The sequence below is a fragment of the Etheostoma cragini genome, chromosome 3 (assembly GCF_013103735.1).
Source record: "Etheostoma cragini isolate CJK2018 chromosome 3, CSU_Ecrag_1.0, whole genome shotgun sequence".
NCBI classification, from domain to species: Eukaryota; Metazoa; Chordata; class Actinopteri; order Perciformes; family Percidae; genus Etheostoma; species Etheostoma cragini.
This window is the reverse complement of record NC_048409.1, coordinates 17,073,830-17,085,721: the sequence shown is the minus strand read 5'-3', so window position 1 is coordinate 17,085,721 and position 11,892 is coordinate 17,073,830. Positions and strand designations below refer to the sequence as shown.

Genomic DNA, 11,892 nt, shown 5'->3' with positions numbered 1-11,892 from the left:
GGGCTGGAGGTCAGCTGATGACAAGAAAGCTTATACGATCTATTTATCTCATTCATACTAAAAAACACCTCTAAATATTTTGATTATGTAGCCTATGTGTTGCAAAATGATTTGGCATGAATTCCTTCTTGTATTATCGAATAATTTCTGAACCCATTGTCTGGGCTCCATTTTGAACAGGTCTGATTAAACAAAAGGCCTTGCCTTCATGATATAATAGGCTGATTGCCTCAAGATATCTTGGTAAACGCATACCGACCTTGCAGAAACAATGAACCGAAATAGAATCGGAAAGTAGCATTTATTATGGTTTACAACGTTGCCAGGGAAATTATATTATAAATATTTAAAAAGACACAAAAAAAAAAGTCTTGCATGTGATAAGCCATAAGAAGATCTGTTCCAGAAAGAGCCTCCTATTTAACATATAATGGCACATCCAAAAATCAATCTGGATAAAGTTACAAAATTGACACTTTTTTATAATGGCCTGTAAACCTTAAAAAATAAAGCAATAGGATATGGAAACATGCAAACGTAAAGTTCAACTGCATAAGTAAATCCAAAACAGTTTTTTGCCAAAAAAAAACATTTACAGCATGTGAATTGAAATACACACTGCCTGCAATAACAGGGACTTGACACACAAAGTTTGGAAAATCCTCTTCATTCATTTTAGAAATCAATTAGAACAGCATACTTTAAAGTCCTTTTAAAAGTGAACAAGGATTTTGCTGTAAAAACATTTTTTTCTCATTTGCTGTAATGTAAAATTTGCGTAAATATGTCAAGAGAATCTTGGAATCATTTTGTAAGCTCAGCTAATCCAACTGAGGACAGGTATCGTGTGCATTTTGACAAAATTATTACAAATGAGCTATCTCAGAGCAGCATTTTCTCCTGTGCAAATCTTCTTTAAAGGGGGTGCTCCTGATTCAGCCAATTCCTCCTGTTGAATAAAAAGAAACACGTTTACATGTTTTGACACCATTCTAGTTAAAATGAACATTAACTGACACCATGCAACAGACAGACAGCTGTGACAGGAGTTCATTCTTAATTAATCTAAGAAAACAGTTCCGGTGTTTTTTTGAACCCATTTCCAGAAAGTGAACCTGTGTGTCTGGGGTGCTCCGTCTGACGGCTCCTGATGAAAGAAGGTCCTCCTTGATGAGAGTGGGAGGCTCATCAGCCCCCTCCTGTCCTGAATGAACTGGTTCTGCATACACAAGGGTGGAATTATATCCTCATTAATGCAGCTTTGACAGTGAGGGAATACAAAGGCAGTACAGGACACAACTAATTGTATTGTTGATAACTCTCACCACTGAGCTCTATAGGATCGCCTTTTATACTTAAATGAAAATGAGTGAAGATATACTTGAGAGAGCAATCCACATACCGTCCACACTCTCCTGGCCCAGCATCGGGGGCTGAGAGTCTTCGGTACGGAGGCTGGAGGTGTGTGGAGGGCTGACCTGCTGCGAGCTTGAAGTGCTGCTGCTGTTATCCATTTTAGGTTGATAAACGTCTGACAGAAAGCTCTGGTTGCTGTTTTCATCTGAGCAGAGAAGAGTTGTACTGAACATCGGGTGGACTGTTTTCATGCTGTTTTTGTTTTTCAATTTTATGAGTTTGATTGTGTGATCTTTTGGCTTTACCTACATGCAGTGGTTCCAGTATTATAATAAATACAGCCACAAAACTCACCGGTGAAATCCAGTAAAGAATTTGTGTTTTCCAGGACCACATCTTTCAGTCCTCTATCTCCACCTGTGGATTTGGTGCGATATATCTGAACACAAAGAAGGGTTTGTAAAATCAGACTACTTACTAGATTTATTGAAATACATTTTTGAAAGCGAGATAGTGATTTTTTTTATTTAGTTTTTTGTTTATGTGACAGAGGCCCCCACCTGCTTTGTTTCTGTTACTGGCACCCATTTGAATATGCGTAAAGATGTGTCTCCAACTGTCACCCATTTCTTCTCCCTGAGAATGAAATTTGTTAATTAGTTCGTTATTAGTTATTATTTTCGAAAGGTGTAACACTAAATCATCTGCTTTAATTGTATACATCTGTAACATGACATAGCCTGCATGGTCGTGTCCTTTCTCTCCACAGCAGAGATAACAGCTAATCAAATGTCCTGTTGTGCTCACTTCCAGCCATCGTTTACTTTACATGGCGTTTAAAAGCCACGAAGATAGGTCCGAAGGTGTTCATTAGTGTAATGTTATGTGAATACGGCACAGTCGTCTACATTACGTCGCACAACATGTGAGGCTGAGGCCATATTGACAGCTCTAGGCAGAAAAAAACTCGGCTAGCTCCGCCTCTCCTGTCAACCCGGGGCATTGATTAGTCAGCAGCTCCGTCAATCATCTAACTTTTCCGACTGAAGTTTGTTGCGCGACGCAGCAGATATCAGGCTACAGTCTACCGATACATTTCCCTCCATATTTTCCCCAAGACAGCCTACGTACCATTTGCGCACCTTCTCGATGGCTGCCAGGACCTTTTTAATGTCATCTTTAGCCCGACTTCGAGTCTCAGCGCGGCCTGATCGTCCCGACATCTTGATGCTGTTATGATTCATCTACAGATGCATCTGAAAACTTCGACCAAGCCCCAGTCCACCGTTACAGTGGTAATCTCGCGAGATCTCATCATCTCATTTCCCCCCCTCTTTTTTTGTGCTTTATCTTTCTCAGTCAGTATGCCCATACTGTATGTAAGCTACTGTAGTGATTGGGTGGTGAGTGTTTTTTATTTATTTATTTATTTATTCATTCATAATGTATTTATTTATCTGGGTTGGAAGTTATTAACAGTGCATACTCTATACATATATACACACATACTGGTCTTAAGTACACATTTGAATTACTTATCTTGTAATTAACTTGAGTATTTCTACCACATTACAATTTAGTAATATTGGACCATAATTGCTATCGCACCTTACTAAATAAATATTCTCAAAGACCCCAAAACTGCTTTTACTCTTGTTTATCACTTTACATTTGTTAACTTTTATTTACACTACCTGTAGACACATTTTCTGCCATTGCACTGCATGTTTGTTGTTGCACTATATGTGTTTAGCCTACCTTGTCTTGTATCGTGTTCTGTACCTGTTTTTGCATCTTGTTGTTTGCACCTTAAATATTATTTAATTTTTTTTTTTGCATTGGGGATCAGGGAAACACAATTTTGTTCCTTTATGTACTGTACTGAACTATATGGATGACAATAAAGTCTTTCTTATCTTTTATATTGTACCTTTTTTACTTCTTTTTTTAGGTATAGTTTCTAGTTACTTTACTACTTAAGATTCTATATACGCTTAAAGTGCATTGTTAAAGATAAAAACCGATGGTTTCAAACATTTTTGGCATGTGGCACCTTTCACAAAAAACTGTATTTGGTTGGTGCCCTTGTCCCAATTTAGATGTTAGCAGTTCCACTAAAGAATAATTCATCCAGCCAGACTTAGACTCAGATGGTTTCATTTAGATAATTGTTTGAGGCCCAAAGAGTAACACTTTGATATTTCACAAAAAGTAGAGTCTATAATATGATTTGAGTTGCAGAATTTGAATTTTCTTTATTATTACTGTTAATATTTTCATGATGACTCAGCTTTATCTTCTTGACTCTCTGGAGGGGGCCTGACCCCCAGGTTGGGATCCACTGGAACAAAGTACCACAGTTTAAAACAGTATCAAAAATAGATCAAATTTGCTCCACGTCAACCAGCTACAACAGTTAAAGATATTTTAAAAATCTAAGAATGTGATATATGATAATAAATCTGTCACAGGGGCCAGTTTTTTTTTTCAAGAATGTGTACTTATACTTTTGATACTTAAAGTACGTTTAGCTGATAATACTTCTTTACTTTTACTGAAGTGTGATTTTCAATACAGGACGTTTACTTTGAGTAATTTTAGTAGTCCTTTTACTTTAGGATCTAAGTACTTCTTCCACCATTTATTTATCATTTTGCTTTTAAATCTCGCTTATATAATTTATTATTGTGAATGTGAAAAACCGGATTCACCTTTGCTACTGTGTTGACAAAAGCTTAATTACATGTAAAATGACTTCTAGTTCCCGTGTTTGATCAGCAGATGGTAGTCTCGAGTTATGCAGAGCAAACAGGCTCCACCTAAGACTGAGAGCAAAGGCTGAGTCTGTTGCTGTTTGCATTCACTCATCATATGATCACTGACAAGATATCATCCATTGCTTGCCTATATCCTCCAGGGAATGCAAGAGCAGCCGGATCTGCTCTCTTTAACCAGCTCCTTACCAAAACTGATTGGAGTAGACTTTGGTGTACGTTCAAAAACCCTTATAAAAATATTGTGTGATGACAATAATAATTGAAACCACTACTCAGACAGTGCTGATAGTGGCACCCTTGCGGCACACTGGCGCTGACTGCTCAGTACCTGTCTATTGTTACTTGGACAAGCTGTGGCAGCACCAATCAGGACACCATAATGGAACTCATGTTTATGTTTTCTGCAGATGCATATGGCATTACAAATACTGTATTGTCAGTAATTAGCAATTGAAGCTGATTAAATTATATTACATATTTATATTTAATAGATTCAAATATTGTCCTTGCATTTTACTATGAGATTGTTTGAGCATATAGACAAGGGTTATGATTTCTCACATTAAATTATTGCTGCCTACAACCTCAAGCATATTTTTAGCATAATTTCAACAACTACAATAAATGCAATTTCTATATCTATTGTGTTTTTGGTTGTTTTCTTAATTTAACAGCAATACTTTAACGGTCTAAGACTAAATATCACTGTTCCCGAAGTTGCCTGAATTCACCAACCCTGTCTTATCTTTTGTTTAGATGTACTGTACATACAGTATATTTGTATAATAAGACTGCAGGAGTTTTTCTTTTGGACAGGGGTAGACAATAAATCCCAACACTTTATTGATGTGGGCGGGGCCTGCTGCAGCTCCAGCCAGTGGCTACAACACTGGGAGGAGTCTGTGACAGTTGCCAGAGAAAATATCCAAATACATGTATTGTAAATTGAGACCTTCCGGGTTTTAGTTCAATACACATTTGAGTTTATTAGTTACAAGTAATTTTGATCTTGTTTTACATGTAAGAATTGGACCTAATTTCATTTCACGCATTATAGCTTCAGTCTTCCACGTTTTTTAAGCCAAGGACCCCTTAAATAACACCCCCCTACTATTCCCCGGTCCCCCACTGTCATTGACAGTCAATTCCCTCTCCACCTGTGGCAAAAATACTTTGTACTAAACTCCATCCTGGACTGTACCAACATTGCACACAGTGCTTGAACTATAAGTATTTTGTATCTATTTGTCTCTGGTTTAGTATTTATATTTTATTCTTATTAATCTTTATGTTATATATATACGATCACCAAGGCACATTCCATGTAGTTCTTCTACTGTGGAAATAAACTGCTTTCTGATTCTGATTCTGATATTGTGATATACTGATACAATGACGTGTTGGGCGGCCTAAAGCCACATACCTTTTTATTATTGATATTATGAATCATGTTTTAATGTTAAACATACATGTGGCACACTAAAACCTCAAGATTTACTGTATCTGTGAATGGCTACCTCGTGACTACCTTAGGCCCTAACTGTAGGCCAGTAAGACTATCATTATTGTTTTGTTGTTGTTGTCATTTGGGACTATGTTGGTTGAAAGCACAGCGGAAGCACTGTCCCAAGTCAATATCTGCCAAGGAAATCGTCTAGTATTCCATTCACTATGCTAAGCTAACTAGCAGCGGCACTGCCGATGTTGCACAGTAGGCTACTAAAACAATGCCTACACTAAGACAAAAAAATGCCCCCCTATCTACAGCTAGTTTTATTTTGAAAAGCTTGAAGTGTCCCCTTCCTCTAAGCCTGGCTCACTTTACACTGGTGCCGTTCCGACTGCTCCTGTCACTGTCTGGGGTGGTGGATAGAGAGGCCAAATGATCCAGTGAAAAGGGGCGACGAGTCCAGCCCAGCATGGACTGCTGCCCGCCATAGTTAGTGCAGCTTTTATTTTTAGTTGTTTTACAGTCTAGCCTTTTTTTGATAGGCTGAAAGTTTTTTTTCGCTGTTGTGAAAAAAGACGACAATGGATCGAGTGAAAAGCTCCATGCAGCAAGTACCCAACGCTATTCCCAAAGTGATCCGACGGACTGGGGGGGCCAACAGCCTGGAGCTGGAGAAGGAAAACTTTGAGAGAGGGCAGGTATGGAGCAGAGGGGGGGGTCACAATAATGTAATGATAGAATTATTTTCCTGAAAGCGTGGAATGAAGCCAAGTCCTGACAGAGAGGCGCTTTATACAGTGGGAGTAGTCATGTCAGAATGTTTACTCTCAGCTCCTTAATTAAACTATGCAGTGTGAGATTTTGTCTTGTCACACCATTACCACATTTGACATATTTAGAGAATCCCAAATTTTGATACTCCGCCGTTCATGCACTTGATCCAGATTATGGGACAGTGTTGCCTTTCCTGATGTCTGTCTATAATCAGCAGAGATAGGCTACCATTGAGTCCACTGTAAAACAAAAGAGCTGTTGAAATGTAGGTCAATGGCCTTTTTGAATTCAGATAGCTCCGCTGTTTAGCCTATCTGCTGGATAAGCCAGAAAAAAAGAAGGAGGCAAGTTAAGGCTTTGTGGAGCTGAGTCAAGTGTGACAGGCTGCTCGGTGCCTAGGTCTCCCACAAATGTAGGATCAGTGACGATGGTATGATGAGATCTAAATAAAGAGATTAGGGCTGCTTTTTCTTTGCTTATTTTGTTTAGTACTCTTGTATGGCTTCTGGTGAACAATGAATGCTGTGTAGCTTCAAAAGCTACAGTGCATCTGCCTTTGTAGTAAGGACTCTCCCAATGAGCATATGCATGTAGGCTGCTGTTATGCTGTGGAGCCTGCTGCTTCCTGCCTGGTGGTCTCCCCTCCCCTCTCCCCAGACTCAGGCATAGGGGAGGGAAAGGGGGCAGAAAGTAGGTCAGATAAATCAAGGCACCACAAACCGCTATGGTAGTGCTGCAACATGCTTCTCCCGTTTAAAGCGGCTGCTAAATTGGACAGTAGGTATTTGGCGATTCTGCGTCTGGATGGTTGCATACAGTTCCCCCCCCCCCCCCTCTCAGTCCCCCACGCCTCTCCCATCCGGAACAGTAGCGGCATGGATTAGAGTGGCTGGGAGAGACGCTTGCGTGGCTTCATGTGTCCTGAGCCAAGCCTGGTCAGTATAGGTCCCTGTCAGGCTCCTAAGATCCCACCCTCTGAACGCGTGTCAAGGCTAAAGTGGCTCCTGGGTCACAACACAATAGATTTACATAATTTATTCTGAGTTCTAATAATGTGTTGTGGCAATAAAAGTAAAATTGTTTGAATGGAATACAGCTCTAATCTCTATCTGAGATAATTTAAACAAATCACAGAGATTTGCAGTTGATCAGATCACTGCTACCAATAGGGAGGGTGAAAATAGCCATGCAGAATAAAACAAGCCCAAGTTTGTTTTGATATTATTCATCAGTGTTCCAACATGTATAGACCGCAGCACAGCTGTTTTGTTCTTGATACCAATTGTGCCAGTTTCATTGCTGGTTGACTTTTGACTGGGGGATCCAGAGCCATGGCGGGCGGTGCAGGAATCAATGAATCTGCTGTCTACTTTACAGGGGATCAGCCAGAGATAATCTGATGTGATCTGTTGTGCTCTAAAGCTTCCTAAATCTGCTGGGTGGCTTGCTTTCACCTCCTGTCTGTCTGCATATCGGTCTGTCTGCTTTGGTCATCTCCAGCCATCTCTTTTAAGCAATAAAGTGCAGTGAAGGCTTAGTAAATGTTATATTAATAAGCCCATGTTAAGTTTTTCCATATTATTGTGGCCTCGCATTGCCAGACCTTCCTTCACAACGCTGCAGAGGATGTTTTGGTGGAAAATGTACGTTCAAAGTTGGTTTTTAGTTGTGCGAGAAAAACTCAGATTGGACAGATAATCCAGCTAGCTGTCTCAATTTGCCATGCAGAGATCTGAGGCGCAGTTAACCGCAGTGCTCATAAATCAACCGGAGTTAAATTCCAACACAAAGAAAGCGGAAGGAAATTGACATCGGCGAAAAGACATGAACCCAGCGGAACTTTGTGCGGCACCGAAGTGGAACGTCATGGATATAGACTAATATTATTGTTACAAGAGACTTTTTGTGTTATTAAAATTGGTTGCTACCGATATGTGAGTGTGTTAACCACAGTGCAGAATAACTTTTATAATCAGTTGCAATGGATGTAGAGAACTGTGTCACTAGAGAAACAACTGTCGGCTGTATGCCAGTACAAAGCCAGGGTAAACTGTGGATTATACAGTATGTCCTTCAGCATGCAACCTACACTTACAAGCTATGAGCAGTGTGCTCTGCAGACAGCAGACTCACCTACTGTAAAGCCATATCTGTGTAAAATGCTGATTCAGAGAAGTGTTTGCCTATATCTCTGTTGAGTTGGATAAACAACCAGGGTGTGTTCAAAATCTTCTCTGCCATAGTGTCCACACTGGGTTATAAAAAGAAAGAAACAGGGCAGCCCTATAGCACACAGCGCCTGCTTTTAATGACATGTTTTTCCTCATAATAGTAGCTAACTCTTTAAATTAGAGTTTACGAGATTTAATCTTTGGTGTGTTTGTCTTGAACAGCATTCCGTCCTTTGGTGTTCTATTGTGTTCGCAATAGACGAGTAAATAACAAGTTAGTACTAAACACTTGTTATAATCTTTATTTTAAGACTCCAAAATGTCAGAGATGCCAACCCTTTCCTAGACTGCAAAACCGTCTCCAAGCTGTCAGAGGCCAGGAGAGGTTTTTCATTTGAAAGCTGATGTAGGTAATCTGTAATAACCAGTAATCTCTGGACCACTATGAGCCAAAATTAGTGCTTGTGGAAAACTTTTGGGGCACCAATTCCTCAGTTGGGACATGCAGCGTGAGCCCATGAGTGACACCACATGTTACATAATTAAGGCCTTAAAATTAGACCGGCTGCCAGCCTCCTCCTCCCTCCTTCCTCCTTTACTTGTCCACATGGGTGTCATTGAGGAGTCCTGTTTGTATCTGTATTTGAAGACATGCTTGTTTGGCAGTTGGTGTGAATGTACCTTTTCTATCCCATTGAACTGTCAATATTACGGTCGGTTAGGTCAAGTTTGCATTCATTCTGCTACCACTTGGAGTAGCAGAAGCTGGACTTTATAACCATTTATCTATTGCCTGTTTAAAAAGTTACTTTTAGCTTATATTAATGTTTTCAACAGCTAATCCATTACGTTTAGCTGACAACTGAAACTTTTTATAATTTCAGCTATCATTTAAAATAATGTATCTTTTACCTTTAGCCACCATTTACTGTTTCAACTGCTAATCCACTTTTTTTAGCTAACTATTGAAACCGTGCGTCCATACTTTGGCTAACAATTTAAAACATTTATCTTTTACTTTGAGCCAACTTTAACTATTTTATATCTTTTTTAGCTAAACATTTAAACCTTTTGTCCAATACTTTCACCTAACTGTTTCAACTGCTAATCCGTTACTTTTAATTTACAATTTCAACTGGTAATTGATGAGTTTTAGCTAACTACTTTCTTTTATCTTTTACTTTTAGCTAACTATTTTAACTGCTAATCCATTACTTTTAGCTAGCTACTTTGACTTTATCCATTAATTAACAATTTTAACTGTTAATCAATACATTTTAATTATTTCCATTTATATTTGACATTTAGCTAACCATTTAACTGCCCCTCCTGTCTGCTGGCTGCTAACCACTTTTTACGCACTCTCAATTGTTACGTCTGACTGAATGTGTTCTCAGTGTAAATATATATTTGAACAATTAAATGGCCTAACAATTTTTTTTATAATTAGTTGATTACACCATAGTCTCTCACACATATCTCCTAGCAGCTGCAGAAGTAACCCTTGTTCACAAATACCCCTGGTTGGGAATGACTGGGGTACAGTATGGACCTGCATTAAGGAACAACCTTTAGCCAATGCACCCTTTTTTTTTGCTGTTCGGTGCCCTGGCAGCTGTGGAATTCAGGGGAGGAGCGGGGCCCTGGGCCTCGGGCACAAGCAGGACTCAGCAGGGCGGACATAGACAAGAATTTTTTAATCCCCCCATCTCTCTGCCTCTTTCTCCACTGTATTTTGTCTTTCTCTTTGCCTTATTGTTCTCCCATCCATTGTTTATTGTCTGAAGTCTTCCTTTGCTTCATTTAAATCCTGCAACTCAAAGTGCAGGGTAGTTATGGAAGGATATCCGCATGCCTACAGTAAACACAGACAAGCATGCAGGCATGGAAGCGAGACCATTAAAAGCACTGAGGCGGCAGAAACAGCAGGCAGTGGTTTGTGGCCTCATTGCACTGGCTGTAGAATAATGCAACAAAGAGTTTCTGGCGGCATTTGACAATAGCTTCGATTTACGCATTGTTTTGGAGTTCTCGTCTGTGTTTCACAGCAGAGTAAAGGAGAAAGAGAGAGAGAGAGAGAGAGAGAGACAGAGATGGAGTGTTGTTTTTGTTTTACATGCACCAAAGGTCAAAAGTCAGACTTAAACCTGCTTCATCTGTGTAAGCATGTGGTTTGCAAATTAGCCTGCTTTTAAATAATAATTTAAAAACAATACAGGCTGACAGTACATTCTGCACTGACTAATGGAGCTAACCTTCGGTCAGTAAGCTCTTATCGCTCATCTTTTCTTTTTTTTTCTCTTTTTTACTTTTTTTAGCTATGGTAAACACTATACAATCAAAAGTGGTCAAACTGATGTTCAATGCAATGAACTGTATCCTAACTCTTCTACATTACAGACAAACAGACTAAGCTTTAGCTACATTTGTCAGTTTTTGATTACTTGCAGAACCATTCATTTTCAACAGAGGTTTGTTGAATAATCAACATATATGATTATTAGAGATAATATTAAATTATTGGCAAGCCCTTATACTGATCATGCCCACTCGCATGGATAGTTGTTAATTTATACAACAGGTCAGATGAAAGAGAAAGCTTGTTTATATATATATTATATGTATAATATATATATATATATATATATATATATATCTGTGTTGGACTTAAGCATTGGGAGACATAGAGTTGACCTTAAAAACTACACATTGTAACCTCAGAGTCAGTCTTGCGGGGATGAGATATCGATGTTCGAGGACTTTACCCCTGTGCACAGGGTTTATTTATTTATTACTGCAACTATTTTTTTTTAAAGATATATCAAAAGGTTATGATATCAGAGGTATCAGCTGGATATCCCATATCTGCAACAAACCTCTTTTTTACTCCTTGTCATTCACCCTATACATGTGTAATATTTATTTATTTATTTATTTAGGAAGATACTATGTGTCATCAATGCTTAACTTGATTTTTTAGAAGCTAATTGGAATATGATGGTGATGATGAGATGACACATAATTCTATGTAAAAACTTAAGAACTTTTATTAAAAGGGGACAGGCTTTGGTTGGCTGACTGAAGGCCAGGCAGAGACAGAGTGGGAATGCTGTATGTGAGAAATGCTCTGTGAGGCTGCCCTCACAACGAAGGGCCCACGCGGTACCAGGAAGTGAAGAGACTCAGTGGAAAAGAGCCGGCATTGTCTGGAGACAGACTGTTTATGTTGAACAGCCTGGAGGTATAATGTGCAGCACCAATGGTATAATGAGTAGCATATTGATTATCGTGTCTGGCCTGGTCTCGGTCAATCAGCTGATGTCCTGTTATAGTATAGAAAAGCCTTTTTAAAACAGTGGCCTGG

The 11,892-nt window shown here is 39.1% G+C and overlaps 2 protein-coding genes across 3 annotated transcripts in view; one reads left to right on the top strand and one right to left on the bottom strand.

The window, feature by feature from the left end:
- Positions 1-697: 697 nt before the first annotated feature.
- Positions 698-2,653, bottom strand: bcl7bb (BAF chromatin remodeling complex subunit BCL7B b). Its single transcript, XM_034867423.1, has 6 exons — positions 2,488-2,653; positions 1,917-1,992; positions 1,711-1,795; positions 1,403-1,561; positions 1,116-1,219; positions 698-949 (listed from the first exon to the last, which is right to left on the bottom strand). Exons 1-6 carry the CDS (start codon positions 2,598-2,600, stop codon positions 878-880), a joined length of 609 nt encoding a protein of 202 aa, XP_034723314.1. The 5' UTR covers positions 2,601-2,653; the 3' UTR covers positions 698-877.
- Positions 2,654-5,967: 3,314 nt separating this feature from the next.
- hip1 (huntingtin interacting protein 1) overlaps positions 5,968-11,892 on the top strand; it is a 47,658-nt gene continuing 41,733 nt past the window's right edge. For both annotated transcript variants that reach the window (XM_034867417.1, XM_034867416.1), the window contains exon 1: positions 5,968-6,281. In XM_034867417.1, the coding sequence (XP_034723308.1) occupies positions 6,165-6,281 (117 nt within the window). In that variant the 5' untranslated portion in view covers positions 5,968-6,164. The remainder of the gene's footprint in view (positions 6,282-11,892) is intronic.

Excerpts from the sequence above, each read along its gene's own strand:
- bcl7bb (XM_034867423.1), bottom strand. The coding sequence starts at position 2,600 with ATGAATCATAACAGCATCAAGATGTCGGGACGATCAGGCCGCGCTGAG. Across the intron at positions 1,993-2,487 it reads ATCGAGAAGGTGCGCAAATG|GGAGAAGAAATGGGTGACAG; the intron begins GTACGTAGGCTG and ends TTTCATTCTCAG. Across the intron at positions 1,562-1,710 it reads TTCTTTACTGGATTTCACCG|ATGAAAACAGCAACCAGAGC; the intron begins GTGAGTTTTGTG and ends TTCTCTGCTCAG.